The sequence below is a fragment of the Entelurus aequoreus genome, linkage group LG21 (genome assembly GCF_033978785.1).
Source record: "Entelurus aequoreus isolate RoL-2023_Sb linkage group LG21, RoL_Eaeq_v1.1, whole genome shotgun sequence".
In the NCBI taxonomy this organism is placed as follows: domain Eukaryota; kingdom Metazoa; phylum Chordata; class Actinopteri; order Syngnathiformes; family Syngnathidae; genus Entelurus; species Entelurus aequoreus.
Window position 1 is genome coordinate 50,165,259 of NC_084751.1, and position 18,039 is coordinate 50,183,297.

Sequence of the window (18,039 nt, forward strand, 5' to 3'; positions counted from 1 at the left end):
TCCAATAGATATTCCAAATAAAATGCAGTACCTTTTGACGGTGGCGACGGTCTGCAGTTTGTCGTCAGCAAATACAGAGTTGAGGGCTCGGTGTAGTCTCTGGAGAACACAAATACAGAGTTGAGGGCTCGGTGTAGTCTCTGGAGAACACAAATACAGAGTTGAGGGCTCCGTGTAGTCTCTGGAGAACAAGCAAGGTTTAGCTTAATTAGGCACTCAACTCAATGGAATCACACTGAAGTTCATTCATGGACCAAGTAAGGACAGGACTGGACAGCCTTCATAAAAGACAGTAGTAATGTACATCCATCTACACATTTTCTACTGCTTGTCCCTCTCGGGGTCGTAGTCATGTCACAAAACTAAAAAGAAAATGTTGTCTGCTGGGTTGAATATGATTTAAACTAATGTAATTATTTGTTTTGGGGTCTGCTGGTGTTTGTTTATTTTTCCCTATACGAGATGTGTTACTATAATCTATCTCCCATATGAAAAAAACATCTTGCAATATGCATATTCATGCATCTGGATAATTGTAGTGTACTAAAAGTAGGTTGTGCTGTCTGGATCACACTTCAAAGAACAACATTATATTTGAGTGCTGCATGCCAACAATATGACACAATGTTGGACCATATGATGCCGTGCATGTGAAGGGAAAATAGTGTACGCTATACGCACAAAATCCTAATTTAAATAAAGCCTTCTGCACCACTTAGATTTACAGAGCCGAAATATTGTTATTGTTTTCATTTCGATGCCCCGCCCTCCACCGTTTGACCAATTAGAAAGTCTGAGTGTGCCACATCCAGGTTGCCATCTTGGTCTGGCTACTGCCACTGGTAAAGTTACTAAACATGTCAGACTTAGTCCATCTAAAAGTTACCTTTCTCAACTTAGTCATGACAAAGCCAGGAACAAAACTAGGATTTGTGTCGGGGATGCCTTTGAAAGATGGACACCATTGAAGGCGGAGAAGATTTGCTCATTTCCTCCTTGATAGGTAAGTCAGGCATTTAGGTTTTCTAATGACTTGCAATAAATGGAAATGGACATTTGCTATGTCAACTATATTGTCCAGTACAGTCTATGATCTTGTCTAACAAAGATAGTATGTTCCTGCAACCAATGTTAGCATGCTAGCCTGGTCGATGACACATGGACATACGTGCTAACATATGCTAGTTAGCATGTATGTCCATGTGTCATCCAACTGACAGGACAACATATACAGTATTTAGTACAAATAAAAGCTATGTGGATATGTGTAGTGTCAGTGCCTATTTGCTTCTCAATACGCTGAGGAAATGCATCCAACATTAGTCATCATGACAATGTGAAAGGTATGGAGACAAATCACATGATCAAATAATTCCTCATTGGTGTTTGCATATTGTGGACTACATGTACCAAGTTATATGGCAATCTGAAAGGTTTGAAACAGTAGCCTATAGGCATACCTTGGTCAAATGTCTCCTCTTTAGTTTTGGGCGTACATTGGGTTGCTAAGCATGCTCTACTTATTTTCACTAGTATAACCATTGCTAGTGTTGGTTGTAGTCTTTGTTTTCTGATAGTCCTGACAATTACCATATGATTGTTGTCATATTGTACGCAGGCAAGATCTACTTCCTCTTGAAAATAGCCTAATTTCTGTGTGGGTTAGAGATTTGTTATTGACAAAATGCTTGTCTATTCAGCTATTATGGTCCCCAGACCTCAACCCCTAGTAAGAGGCAGTGGAAGTTTGAAGTTCCCTGGAGTAGTCCAGTCCATCCAGCTGGATTTGGCTGCATATCTGGCAACCTCAGCCAAGGAGAGGGGGAGGGGACTACAGAATTTGATTGCAGTACCATTTCTGGCCACATTACTACATATGGCTCCTTTAAGAGGGTAGGCTGCGCTCACCAAGTCCTCATCTCAGGTGTCCACCTTGTGTTTCATGAGGGAATGTGCACATTCAAATGTTTACTTCTGAAAAGGTTAAAGCCGTTACAACACAACAACACAATGTCCACTGGACAAACATTGCTATTTATTTGAAGTGACTTCTTCATTTTTAATGGTGACAGGTGAGGCTCTGCCATCACTGGTGAGGCAGGTGTGAACACGGCCTCCTGGTGGGACTTCTTTTGGTTTGTACATTTAGAACCCCCCGAAGGAAGGTGCAGCATCAGTCTAATGCACATATTACTCATGCATGTTTCCATAATGCTGACTCATCTCTCTGAATATGTTGTGTGACAGTTGTTATAAAGAACAATATGTGAGCAGAGTGTACCTGGCTGGTGTGCAGCCAGTATTTCAAGCGTGGCTCCTTGACCCTGGGGATGAGCAGCTTGTACACCATGTGTTCCGCTATGGTGGTCAGCAGAGATAAGGCCACACCCACACACAGCATCACAAAGAGGCCGGAGAAATGCTTGATACCCATCTGGAGCGTCTGGAGGGAGAGAGACCACACAAACAATCAAAGTCAAACACTTTGACAGAAATAGATGTCATATTGTGATCATTCATGTTCACCACATTCTAGCTGGGATTGCAATTAAAGACTCTTCAAAACAAGGTCAACATTTATTTGTTATCACTATGGAATACTGTAGATTACCGTAGGTGGATACAAGAAGCTAAACTAGAGCTCTTGAACGTTAACCAAGGTGGGTGGATCCAAATACAGACTGTAATGATACTATGTGTAGTATCAGTACAGGCAGTACTATGTGTAGTATCAGTACAGACAACACTATGCATAGTATCAGTACACACGACACTATGTCTAGTATCAGTACAGACAACACTATGTGTAGTATCAGTACAGACGACACTATGTCTAGTATCAGTACAGGCGATAGTATGTCTAGAATCATTACAGGCGATACTATGCATAGTATCAGTACAGGCAGTACTATGTCTAGTATCAGTACAGACAACACTATGTGTAGTATCAGCACAGACGACACTATGTCTAGTATCAGTACAGGCGATACTATGTCTAGTATCAGTACAGGCGATACTATGTCTAGTATCAGTACAGGCAGTACTATGTCTAGTATCAGTACAGACAACACTATGTGTAGTATCAGCACAGACGACACTATGTCTAGTATCAGTACAGGCGATACTATGTCTAGTATCAGTACAGGCAGTACTATGTCTAGTATCAGTACAGACGACACTATGTCTAGTATCAGTACAGGCGATACTATGTCTAGTATCAGTACAGGCAGTACTATGTCTAGTATCAGTACAGACAACACTACGTGTAGTATCAGTACAGACGACACTATGTCTAGTATCAGTACATGCAATACTTTGTCTAGAATCATTACAGGCGATACTATGCATAGTATCAGTACAGACGACACTATGTCTAGTATCAGTACAGGCGATACTATGTCTAGTATCAGTACAGGCAGTACTATGTCTAGTATCAGTACAGACAACACTATGTCTAGTATCAGTACAGACGACACTATGTCTAGTATCAGTACAGGCGATACTATGTCTAGTATCAGTACAGACAACACTATGCGTAGTATCAGTACAGACGACACTATGCGTAGTATCAGTACAGACGACACTATGTGTAGTATCAGTACAGGCGATACTATGTCTAGAATCATTACAGGCGATACTATGCATAGTATCAGTACAGGCGATAATATGTCTAGTATCAGTACAGACGATACTATGTGTAGTATCAGTACAGGTGATACTATGTATAGCAGGGGTCACCAACCTTTTTGAAAGCAAGAGCTACTTCTTGGGTAGTGATTAATGCGAAGGGCTACCAGTTTGATACACACTTAAATAAATTGCCAGAAATAGCCAATTTTGCTTAATTTACCTTTAACTCTATGTTATTATTAATAATTAATGATATTTACACTTAATTGAACGGTTTAAAAGAGGACAAAACACGAAAAAAAATGACAATTGAATTTTGAAACATAGTTTATCTTCAATTTCGACTCTTTAAAATTCAAAATTCAACCGAAAAAAAGAAGAGAAAAACGAGCTAATTCGAATCTTTTTGAAAAAATTAAAAAAAGAATTTATGGAACATCATTAGTAATTTTTCCTGATTAAGATTAATTTTAGAATTTTGATGACATGTTTTAAATGGGTTAAAATCCAATCTACACTTTGTTAGAATATATAACAAATTGGACCAAGCTATATTTCTAACAAAGAAAAATCACTATTTCTTCTAGATTTTCCAGAACAAAAATTTTAAAAGAAATTCAAAAGACTTTGAAATAAGATTTAAATTTGATTCTACAGATTTTCTAGATTTGCCAGAATAATTTTTTTGAATTTTAATCATAATAGGTTTGAAGAAATATTTCACAAATATTCTTCGTCGAAAAAACAAAGTGAAGAATTAAATTAAAATTTATGTATTATTCTTTACAATAAAAAAAATAAATGTACTTGAACATTGATTTAAATTGTCAGGAAAGAAGAGGAAGGAATTTAAAAGGTAAAAAGGTATATGTGTTTAAAAATCCTAAAATTATTTTTAAGGTGGTATTTTTTCTCTAAAATTGTCTTTCTGAAAGTTATAAGAAGCAAAATAAAAAAAATAATGAATTTATTTAAACAAGTGAAGACCAAGTCTTTAAAATATTTTCTTGGATTTTCAAATTCTATTTGAGTTTTGTCTCTCTTAGAATTAAAAATGTCGGGCAAAGCAAGACCAGCTTGCTAGTAAATAAATACAATTTAAAAAATAGAGGCAGCTCACTGGTAAGTGCTGCTATTTGAGCTATTTTTAGAACAGGCCAGCGGGCTACTCATCTGGTCCTTACGGGCTACCTGGTGCCCGCGGGCACCGCGTTGGTGACGCCTGATGTATAGTATCAGTACAGGCGATACTATGTCTAGAATCAGTACAGGCGATACTATGTATAGTATCAGTACAGGCGATACTATGTCTAGTATCAATACAGGCGGTACGAAGCCACGCTGTTGTAACACGTGGCTTGGCATTGTCTTGCTGAAATAAGCAGGGGCGTCCATGATAACGTTGCTTGGATGGCAACATATGTTGCTCCAAAAGCTGTATGTACCTTTCAGCATTAATGGTCCCTTCACAGATGTGTAAGTTACCCATGTCTTGGCCACTAATACACCCCCATACCATCACACATGCTGCCTTTTACACTTTGCGCCTAGAACAATCCGGATGGTTCTTTTCCTCTTTGGTCCGGAGGACACGACGCCCACAGATTCGAAAAACAATTTGAAATGTGGACTCGTCAGACCACAGAACACTTTTCCACTTTGCATCAGTCCATCTTAGATGAGCTCGGGCCCAGCTAAGCGTTTCTGGGTGTTGTTGATAAATGGCTGTGGCTTTGCATAGTAGAGTTTTAACTTGCACTTACAGATGTAGCGACCAACTGTAGTTACTGACAGTGGTTTTCTGAAGTGTCCCTGAGCCTATGTGGTGATATCCTTTACACACTGATGTGGCTTGTTGATACAGTAATGCCTGAGGGATCCAAGGTGTGTAATATCATGGCTTACCTGCAGTGATTTCTCCAGATTCTCTGAACCTTTTGATGATATTACGGAGCGTAGATGGTGAAATCCCTAAAGTCCTTGTTGAGAAATGTTGTTCTTCAACAATTTGCTCAGACATTTGTTGACAAAGTGGTGACCCTCGCCCCGTTCTTGTTTGTGAATGACTGAGCATTTCATGGAAGCTGCTTTTGTACCCAATCATGGCCCAGAATCTACAAAATCATTGGGTTCTGTAGATTAATAATTGTTTTGAGAAAATAATACCGATTTTCCTTCATCATTGGCAAAACAGTCGTATTGGCAAAGTGTGAAGATTGATTTTGGAAGTGCAGTTGATATTTGGTTGACCTGCAAGTATTGACTTTATGACAGAAGAAGCTGAGAGTCAATAATTGAATGTGAAGTCTACAGACAAAGAAACTGAACAAGTCAAAGCAGAAAGTGATTTTCAAAAGGAGCATAAAACATTTTTCAGACTAATCTCCAACCTTCTCATCAAAGTCACCTCACTGGTCGGACCAGAGCAGAACTTGAAATGTTTCCTGGCCCAGGGGGTCAACACAGGGGGTCCCACAGGGCATGATGTTGAGCCCCCTGCTGGTGTCATGTATGAGCACTTTTTGTGGCTGAGAGTAGCGAGGAGGTGAAGGACATCCCTGGAAGCTAACGTTGCCTCTGGGAACACCGACATTGTCACGCTGCCCAATGACTTAGTTTACCCTCTGACCACTTTTCTCTTTGGCCTGTGAGGCCAAACTCTTCAGTGTGAATGTAAACATGCAGCAGCAATAGTCAGTAAAGAAATAACCTGTGCTGGAAAATACAAAAGCTGATTAGTGTACAACTAACAACTGTACTTCATATTAATAATATCATGTCTAAACATGAATAATGTAACTCTCACATGTTCTAAAATGTTGACCTACATCCTGCCTTCTGGGTACTGCACCGCCTGGTGCTAGCATGTTAGCATGCTAACATTTATTCATAGCATTTCAGCTCATTCATGAACGAATATACTCATTCATGAACGGATATACTCATTCATGAACGGATATACTCATTCATGAACGGATATACTCATTCATGAACGGATATACTCATTCATGAACACATATACTCATTCATGAACAGATATACTCATTCATGAACGGATATACTCATTCATGAACGAATATACTCATTCATGAACGGATATACTCATTCATGAACGGATATACTCATTCATGAACGGATATACTCATTCATGAACGCTCAGAGAAGCACAAGGCTGGTCACAGTCCAGTATTATGAGCCACCTTGCTAAATGGAGACCCGAGGGTGTAATTTATGCCGAGACAAAGATGGCTAAGCTGATAGCTACAAGCAACATCCCGTTCTCATTAGCAGATGTTTTCAACAACTCCGTGAAGGATATGTTCCCGGATTCAGAGATTGCTTGCCAGTACTCAAATTGCAGAACAAAGGCTACTCAAATACTGAAAGGTGAGTGTATAGGGTTGCCACCTGTCCCTTATAATACGGAGTCATCCCGTATTTTAAGATTTCTTATATATATATATATATATATAGCTGTAATTCACTGAAATGCAAGTATTTATTTTATATATATATATATGTATATATATATATATATATACATATACAGTATATATAAGAAATACTTGAATTACAGCTATATATATACCCCCATCACGAGCTGTGTGTCTCGTCTCCCCGTATTCCCTCTGCTTTCCTGGCTGCCTCTTGGATCTCCACCTTCCGCCTGGACACAGACTTTGACGCCTCTCTCCTCCCCTCGACCTCACGCCTGCTCACGGACCTCCAAGCCGGCCTAGCCCCTCTTGGACTTCCACCTCTCCCTCAACACTACCGGTAACACTCATCAGATAATTGCTACACATGGTCACACACATACACACCCTTTTGGTTTAGTCACACTCCATACTTTTGTAAATATATATATATATTAATAATAAATAGAGTTAAGATGTTCCCCTGCACACCCGCAGCAAAGTGGTGGCTGTCATCTATTGCAAGCAAGAGGAGCGATTGCAATGACAGCAAGTTTAGACTTTTTGATTATTTTGAGCGTTTCCTATTTATCTCTAGTTTGAAATGTGTGGATTATCATGAATAAGCTGCAAGAAGAAATGAAAAGTAAAAGTGTTAATTCAACTCAACTTTTCGGAGGCTGCAGAGCGACTGGCCTCATCTCTCCTGTCAATCTATTCATTTTGACAGCCATTTGTCGTAATAAAGGCTTAAAAGAGGCTAAAACGTGGCAGCACAGTCAATATTGTCCTGCCTGTGTCGCATGGCTCTCCTCTTCATGCTGTCTTCTGTTACTTTGGACACAAACGTATACAAATATGACTATTTCAGAGTAATTAGTACAATTCAGGTGTTTCTTAAGCATTGTTGGGCTGCGAGCGCCCTGAGAGGAACACCAACACATATTTGTTTGTATGGGCCGCGGCGGAAGTCAGCTGCAATACACTTTTCCACCACCTGCGGCAGTAATGACAAAGTCCAACAAAGAGGAAAAGTCAGAGGGAAGTTTATTCATTGCAAAAAATATTGTCTTGACTAAACTGCTGGAGCTGAAATTTCATTTGCACTTTGATTTTATTGACAGTTAGCTTAAAAAACAACAACATGGAAATTATTATTTATTATTAATTTAGTTAGAATTTATTTTGGCACTGCGTAAATGTTTTTTTTGATCAGTTTTATGAGTCCCTTCTTTTGGTTTCATGGTTGATGGTTTTGATATCATCTGACATGGTTTTACTGTTAAACTGTAGTTATGATTATTAAATATGATTCAAATCAAGAGTAAGATTACTTATTCAATGTTAATATATGAGTGGGCCCCGGGCACCTGTGTAGTGGAAAAGTTGGGCCCCAAGGTCAAAAATGTTAAGAAGCCCAAAGCTAAATCATCATTTTTTGCTAGGTTTTCATTTTGCAAAGCATGTGGTAAATCTATCTTGTCTGTCATTTGTGCTGGGCTGGTGGGTGACACATGCAGAGTGGGACATTGAACGTTGCTGGGCTGGTGGGTGACACATGCAGAGTGGGACATTGAACGTTGCTGGGCTGGTGGGTGACACATGCAGAGTGGGACATTGAACGTTGCTGGGCTGGTGGGTGACACATGCAGAGTGGGACATTGAACGTTGCTGGGCTGGTGGGTGACACATGCAGAGTGGGACATTGAACGTTGCTGGGCTGGTGGGTGACACATGCAGAGTGGGACATTGAACGTTGCTGGGCTGGTGGGTGACACATGCAGAGTGGGACATTGAACGTTCCTGGGCTGGTGGGTGACACATGCAGAGTGGGACATTGAACGTTGCTGGGCTGGTGGGTGACACATGCAGAGTGGGACATTGAACGTTGCTGGGCTGGTGGGTGACACATGCAGAGTGGGACATTGAACGTTGCTGGGCTGGTGGGTGACACATGCAGAGTGGGACATTGAACGTTGCTGGGCTGGTGGGTGACACATGCAGAGTGGGACATTGAACGTTGCTGGGCTGGTGGGTGACACATGCAGAGTGGGACATTGAACGTTGCTGGGCTGGTGGGTGACACGTGCAGAGTGGGACATTGAACGTTGCTGGGCTGGTGGGTGACACATGCAGAGTGGGACAATGAACGTTGCTGGGCTGGTGGGTGACACATGCAGAGTGGGACATTGAACGTTGCTGGGCTGGTGGGTGACACATGCAGAGTGGGACATTGAACGTTGCTGGGCTGGTGGGTGACACATGCAGAGTGGGACATTGAACGTTGCTGGGCTGGTGGGTGACACATGCAGAGTGGGACATTGAACGTTGCTGGGCTGGTGGGTGACACATGCAGAGTGGGACATTGAACGTTGCTGGGCTGGTGGGTGACACATGCAGAGTGGGACATTGAACGTTGCTGGGTTGGTGGGTGACACATGCAGAGTGGGACATTGAACGTTGCTGGGCTGGTGGGTGACACATGCAGAGTGGGACATTGAACGTTGCTGGGCTGGTGGGTGACACATGCAGAGTGGGACATTGAACGTTCCTGGGCTGGTGGGTGACACATGCAGAGTGGGACATTGAACGTTGCTGGGCTGGTGGGTGACACATGCAGAGTGGGACATTGAACGTTGCTGGGCTGGTGGGTGACACATGCAGAGTGGGACATTGAACGTTGCTGGGCTGGTGGGTGACACATGCAGAGTGGGACATTGAACGTTGCTGGGCTGGTGGGTGACACATGCAGAGTGGGACATTGAACGTTGCTGGGCTGGTGGGTGACACATGCAGAGTGGGACATTGAACGTTGCTGGGCTGGTGGGTGACACATGCAGAGTGGGACATTGAACGTTGCTGGGCTGGTGGGTGACACATGCAGAGTGGGACATTGAACGTTGCTGGGCTGGTGGGTGACACATGCAGAGTGGGACATTGAACGTTGCTGGGCTGGTGGGTGACACATGCAGAGTGGGACATTGAACGTTGCTGGGCTGGTGGGTGACACATGCAGAGTGGGACATTGAACGTTGCTGGGCTGGTGGGTGACACATGCAGAGTGGGACATTGAACGTTGCTGGGCTGGTGGGTGACACATGCAGAGTGGGACATTGAACGTTGCTGGGCTGGTGGGTGACACATGCAGAGTGGGACATTGAACGTTGCTGGGCTGGTGGGTGACACATGCAGAGTGGGACATTGAACGTTGCTGGGCTGGTGGGTGACACATGCAGAGTGGGACATTGAACGTTGCTGGGCTGGTGGGTGACACATGCAGAGTGGGACATTGAACGTTGCTGGGCTGGTGGGTGACACATGCAGAGTGGGACATTGAACGTTGCTGGGCTGGTGGGTGACACATGCAGAGTGGGACATTGAACGTTGCTGGGCTGGTGGGTGACACATGCAGAGTGGGACATTGAACGTTGCTGGGCTGGTGGGTGACACATGCAGAGTGGGACATTGAACGTTGCTGGGCTGGTGGGTGACACATGCAGAGTGGGACATTGAACGTTGCTGGGCTGGTGGGTGACACATGCAGAGTGGGACAATGAACGTTGCTGGGCTGGTGGGTGACACATGCAGAGTGGGACATTGAACGTTGCTGGGCTGGTGGGTGACACGTGCAGAGTGGGACATTGAACGTTGCTGGGCTGGTGGGTGACACGTGCAGAGTGGGACATTGAACGTTGCTGGGCTGGTGGGTGACACATGCAGAGTGGGACATTGAACGTTGCTGGGCTGGTGGGTGACACATGCAGAGTGGGACATTGAACGTTGCTGGGCTGGTGGGTGACACATGCAGAGTGGGACATTGAACGTTGCTGGGCTGGTGGGTGACACATGCAGAGTGGGACATTGAACGTTGCTAAATGCTGGTGGGTGACACATGCAGAGTGGGACATTGAACGTTGCTGGGCTGGTGGGTGACACATGCAGAGTGGGACATTGAACGTTGCTGGGCTGGTGGGTGACACATGCAGAGTGGGACATTGAACGTTGCTGGGCTGGTGGGTGACACATGCAGAGTGGGACATTGAACGTTGCTAAATGCTGGCAGTCATAACACAGCAGGATGTGATGCAGTCCTAACAAAATGAAATGTACACCTGCAGCAATTGGAATGACATCATCTAGCAAGCAGACTTCTGCTGCACTGTTGGGATTCTAGGAGTTCACCAAGCACTGGAATGTAACTAACTAATAAGTAATCATTTACAACAAATATTTCATGTTGCTTAGGAGCGTGACTTATATGTTGAAGTATGATCATACAAGGAACATCACATCTTGGTCATGCTCCAAAGACTGCTGCATACCAGCTACATATTTGAAGAGGATTTTTTGTGAATCCTACCTCATTTTTTATTGCACCACCAACTCATTACCAATGTAATTATACACGTTATACAGTTTCACCAACTTAAGAAAATAACCATTTAACTAAATGCATTGGAAAACGTTTTTAAAATTCATTAGAAAGAGACCTACTGTACATTTCCAACTTCCTTGTGGTCCAGATTAGAGGTTCTAACCTTTTTGACCCAGTGCCATGCAAATATTAACACTAAATGAGTAATATGACTCTTGATTTTAATCATACTCAATAATTATATTGAACCTGCTTACAGGATAAAACCTTGTGACACCATGTGTTCATCACAAAGAATATTATCAAGGCTTAGGTCAGGCTGATTACAAAAATAAATGCTGCATAGGAAGGAATCATACAAAACTGATGGAAAATACATTTACAAAGTGCTACAAGAAATGCATTCGACCTAAATTAAGAATAAATAATAACATGTGTTAACTAAACTGTCAATGAAAATGAAAGTGCAAATGAAAACGAAGCTTCACCACTTTAGTCATCATTTGTGTGCTTAAGAAACTTCTCTCAGACTTTATCTCCAGACTTCTTCTGCTTGTTTGATGTTGTCATTACTGCCACAAGTGGTGGCAAAGTGTATTACAACTGAGTACCGCCGCGGCCATACGGACTACAGCAGAGAAACTAGTATAACTGGTCAATGACACTGGTCTACAGGATATATATTGGATATGCTTCCATGTAAATTTTGCATACTTTTATCACATTTATAAACCGTCTTTTTTTTCTGTCTGCAAAAGTTTCATTTCTGGAGACTTGTACTTTAAATTGCAAAATTAAATTTGAATTTAAATTTAAATTAAATTTAAATTGCAAAAAAAAACATGCCCCACCTTCTCTAAAGGTATATATATATAAGATGTATGTTGATGCTCAGTGGACACAACTGTGTCAATGCTCAGTGGATACACCTGTGTGGATGCTAAGTGGATACACTTGTGTGGATGCTAAGTGGACACACCTGTGTGGATGCTAAGTGGACACACCTGTGTGGATGCTCAGTGGATACACCTGTGTGGATGCTAAGTGGACACACCTGTGTGGATGCTCAGTGGATACACCTGTGTGGATGCTAAGTGGATACACTTGTGTGGATGCTAAGTGGACACACCTGCGTGGATGCTAAGTGGATACACCTGTGTGGATGCTAAGTGGATACACTTGTGTGGATGCTAAGTGGACACACCTGTGTGGATGCTAAGTGGACACACCTGTGTGGATGCTCAGTGGATACACCTGTGTGGATGCTAAGTGGACACACCTGTGTGGATGCTAAGTGGACACACCTGTGTGGATGCTCAGTGGATACACCTGTGTGGATGCTCAGTGGATACACCTGTGTGGATGCTCAGTGGATACACCTGTGTGGATGCTAAGTGGATACACCTGTGTGGATGCTAAGTGGACACACCTGTGTGGATGCTCAGTGGATACACCTGTGTGGATGCTCAGTGGATACACCTGTGTGGATGCTCAGTGGATACACCTGTGTGGATGCTCAGTGGATACACCTGTGTGGATGCTCAGTGGATACACCTGTGTGGATGCTCAGTGGACACACCTGTGTGGATGCTCAGTGGCTACACATGTGTGGATGCTAAGTGGATACACATGTGTGGATGCTCAGTGGATACACCTGTGTGGATGCTCAGTGGATACACCTGTGTGGATGCTCAGTGGATACACATGTGTGGATGCTCAGTGGATACACCTGTGTGGATGCTCAGTGGATACACCTGTGTGGATGCTAAGTGGATACACATGTGTGGATGCTCAGTGGATACACCTGTGTGGATGCTCAGTGGATACACCTGTGTGGATGCTCAGTGGCTACACATGTGTGGATGCTCAGTGGATACACCTGTGTGGATGCTCAGTGGATACACCTGTGTGGATGCTCAGTGGCTACACATGTGTGGATGCTCAGTGGATACACCTGTGTGGATGCTCAGTGGATACACCTGTGTGGATGCTACAAAGTGTTGCCAAGGGTGGGTGAGTGAGTCGTCCCATCAACAAGTAGAAGTATTAAAAAACTGTTAATGTTTACTTTATGCTATTGTGCCGTTTTTTTTTCAGTTGGGTAATTATTGTCTTTTGGGGCCCCGTTATTTGTGTGCGGTGACAAGTGTGTGTGAAATGTGTGCGGTGACAAGTGTGTGTGAAATGTGTGCGGTGACAAGTGTGTGTGAAATGTGTGCGGTGACAAGTGTGTGTGAAATGTGTGCGGTGACAAGTGTGTGTGAAATGTGTGCGGTGACAAGTGTGTGTGAAATGTGTGCGGTGACAAGTGTGTGTGAAATGTGTGCGGTGACAAGTGTGTGTGAAATGTGTGCGGTGACAAGTGTGTGTGAAATGTGTGCGGTGACAAGTGTGTGTGAAATGTGTGCGGTGACAAGTGTGTATGAAATGTGTGGTGACAAGTGTGTATGAAATGTGTGGTGACAAGTGTGTGTGAAATGTGTGTGGTGACAAGTGTGTGTGAAATGTGTGTGGTGACAAGTGTGTGTGAAATGTGTGCGGTGACAAGTGTGTGTGAAATGTGTGCGGTGACAAGTGTGTGTGAAATGTGTGCGGTGACAAGTGTGTATGAAATGTGTGGTGACAAGTGTGTATGAAATGTGTGGTGACAAGTGTGTGTGAAATGTGTGTGGTGACAAGTGTGTGTGAAATGTGTGTGGTGACAAGTGTGTGTGAAATGTGTGCGGTGACAAGTGTGTGTGAAATGTGTGCGGTGACAAGTGTGTGTGAAATGTGTGCGGTGACAAGTGTGTGTGAAATGTGTGCGGTGACAAGTGTGTGTGAAATGTGTGCGGTGACAAGTGTGTGTGAAATGTGTGCGGTGACAAGTGTGTGTGAAATGTGTGCGGTGACAAGTGTGTATGAAATGTGTGTGGTGACAAGTGTGTATGAAATGTGTGCGGTGACAAGTGTGTGTGAAATGTGTGTGGTGACAAGTGTGTGTGAAATGTGTGTGGTGACAAGTGTGTATGAAATGTGTGTGGTGACAAGTGTGTGTGAAATGTGTGTGGTGACAAGTGTGTGTGAAATGTGTGTGGTGACAAGTGTGTGTGAAATGTCGTATTGTGTGTGATTACTGCAGATATCAGGTGTGCTAATAAGATTGTCTATCATAATCTTGCAGTGCTATCGTGGATGTGCATACCAAGAATCGTTTGCTAGTGCATTACCTTTGTGCAGCTGACCAGTGTGATTTATTAAATTAGGACTTTTTGCAACGTAACTTTCCCCCTTTTTTCTTGTTAGTGCACCAATATTACACGTTTTAAAGAACAAACTTTCTACTTAACGGTAAGTGCAATTTGTCTGGTCCAAATAAACAGTCACCCACTCTATAGTTACTGTTAATAAACGTATTAAGCTATTCATTACATCATTAGGCGAATGATAGCATGGAGTGCTCGTTCATAAACGAGCGTACATCAAAACCGGCGTTATTCTGGTACAGCGTGACACTTAAATGCATGGTCCCCAGTAAGACTCCTGGGACCGGTTATGGTCCCAGGAGTCTTACTGGGGACCAACATGAAGTCATTTGAGATATCATTCTGACTACTGCTGTGGTGCCCTTGTGCAATGAGCAATGCGGCTTATCACTGGTGGTTCTTCTACTCTTGTTATGGTTTGTGCAAAATATTCTGATATTATTGCAATGAAGTTGACTTTGTTCCAAGTCAGACTGTAACCATGACTCCTGCTTCTGATACAATTACTAAACACATGCACTGTAGAACTGAAGCTTTTACTCAACTTACATCCAATTAGTGGTGCAATTAAGCAACAATGTCTCCTTTGTGAGCAGCAATGAACAATTCCAAGTCTCAAATCCACATTGCAGAAGAAGGTTGGACAAGCCATTCTGAGCAAGGAGACACTTTACGAGATCTCAAATCACAGCTGGCAGCTAAAGGTGCTCACTTCTCACAGACAAAACAGAACCTGGATGGACCTCAGAGGGCAGTTTGGACAAAAGTTATGGATGTAAAGCTTAATGAACAGCTGGAGGGTCAGGGACCAGACGTAGAAGTTATTATTGTACAGATGGTAGCGGGCATGGTGTCCCAAAGACCTTCAATGTGCACGAATACAGCTTTTCTTTTGACCTGCTGCAAGAACCTTTTCTGAGAAATATAACCAACAAGAAAGCAATGTTCCTGATCATGACATGTTAAGCTGTGCCATAAACCTTTTCTTTGAGAAAACATCAGGAATATTTAAGTATGACTATTTTATAGTGAACACACTTTCCACATGACAGTAATTGTCTATGGAGGGTCAAGAACTGCACTTTTGGGGGAATTTTGCCTATTGTTCAGAATCATTATGAAAAACATGTTATTTTTTTTAATGCATTATAAATATTAAATAAATGCAATCTAAAGTCTGCTTACAATGGAGCCTTTGGCAGTTGCGCAATTCTGCCTACAAAGCCTTTCAAAAACACCCAAACGCCTCCATTGAAGTTTTATATACAACATGTAATATATACATGATGTAAGTATATATGTCATGTAGTAACATTCATAATAACATGTCATATATACATGATGTAAGTATATATGTCATGTAGTAACATTCATAATAACATGTCATATATACATGATGTAAGTATATATGTCATGTAGTAACATTCATAATAACATGTCATATATACATGATGTAAGTATATATGTCATGTAGAAACATTCATAATAACATGTCATATATACATGATGTAAGTATATATGTCATGTAGTAACATTCATAATAACATGTAATATATACATGATGTAAGTATATATGTCATGTAGTAACATTCATAATAACATGTAATATATACATGATGTAAGTATATATGTCATGTAGAAACAGTCATAATAACATGTAATATATACATGATGTAAGTATATATGTCATGTAGTAACATTCATGATAACATGTAATATATACATGATGTAAGTATATATGTCATGTAGTAACATTCATAATAACATGTAATATATACATGATGTAAGTATATATGTCATGTAGTAACATTCATAATAACATGTACTATATACATGATGTAAGTATATATGTCATGTAGTAACATTCATAATAACATGTAATACATACATGATGTAAGTATATATGTCATGTAGTAACATTCATAATAACATGTCATATATACATGATGTAAGTATATATGTCATGTAGTAACATTCATAATAACATGTCATATATACATGATGTAAGTATATATGTCATGTAGTAACATTCATAATAACATGTCATATATACATGATGTAAGTATATATGTCATGTAGTAACATTCATAATAACATGTAATATATACATGATGTAAGTATATATGTCATGTAGTAACATTCATAATAACATGTAATATATACATGATGTAAGTATATATGTCATGTAGTAACATTCATAATAACATGTAATATATACATGATGTAAGTATATATGTCATGTAGTAACATTCATAATAACATGTAAAATATACATGATGTAAGCATATATGTCATGTAGTAACATTCATAATAACATGTAATATATACATGATGTAAGTATATATGTCATGTAGTAACATTCATAACATGTCATATATACATGATGTAAGTATATATGTCATGTAGTAACATTCATAATAACATGTAAAATATACATGATGTAAGTACATATGTCATGTAGTAACATTCATAATAACATGTCATATATACATGATGTAAGTATATATGTCATGTAGTAACATTCATAATAACATGTAATATATACATGATGTAAGTATATATGTCATGTAGTAACATTCATAATAACATGTAATATATACATGATGTAAGTATATATGTCATGTAGTAACATTCATAATAACATGTAATATATACATGATGTAAGTATATATGTCATGTAGTAACATTCATAATAACATGTAAAATATACATGATGTAAGCATATATGTCATGTAGTAACATTCATAATAACATGTAATATATACATGATGTAAGTATATATGTCATGTAGTAACATTCATAACATGTCATATATACATGATGTAAGTATATATGTCATGTAGTAACATTCATAATAACATGTAAAATATACATGATGTAAGTACATATGTCATGTAGTAACATTCATAATAACATGTAATATATACATGATGTAAGTATATATGTCATGTAGTAACATTCATAATAACATGTAAAATATACATGATGTAAGTATATATGTCATGTAGTAACATTCATAATAACATGTCATATATACATGATGTAAGTATATATGTCATGTAGTAACATTCATAATAACATGTCATATATACATGATGTAAGTATATATGTCATGTAGTAACATTCATAATAACATGTCATATATACATGATGTAAGTATATATGTCATGTAGTAACATTCATAATAACATGTCATATATACATGATGTAAGTATATATGTCATGTAGTAACAGGCACATTTATAATAATGTATTTTGATCATTTTAATCATACGCTATTAATTTTGGATATGTATACAGTATATGTATGAATATGTACACAGTATATGTATGAATATGTATACAGTATATGTATGAATATGTATAGAGTATA

At 40.5% G+C, this 18,039-nt stretch overlaps 1 protein-coding gene across 3 annotated transcripts in view; it reads right to left on the minus strand.

Annotated features, from left to right (window-relative positions):
- The window catches only part of LOC133638810 (glutamate receptor ionotropic, NMDA 3A-like), an 81,653-nt gene that overhangs the window by 16,931 nt on the left and 46,683 nt on the right, over window positions 1–18,039 (minus strand). For 2 of the 3 annotated variants that reach the window (XM_062031786.1, XM_062031787.1), the window contains exons 8-9: window positions 2,282–2,443; window positions 32–140 (exon numbers count right to left, since the gene is read on the minus strand). In XM_062031786.1, coding sequence (XP_061887770.1) covers window positions 32–140; window positions 2,282–2,443 — 271 coding nt within the window. The remainder of the gene's footprint in view (window positions 1–31; window positions 141–2,281; window positions 2,444–18,039) is intronic. The other variant, XM_062031785.1, reaches the window with a different exon arrangement.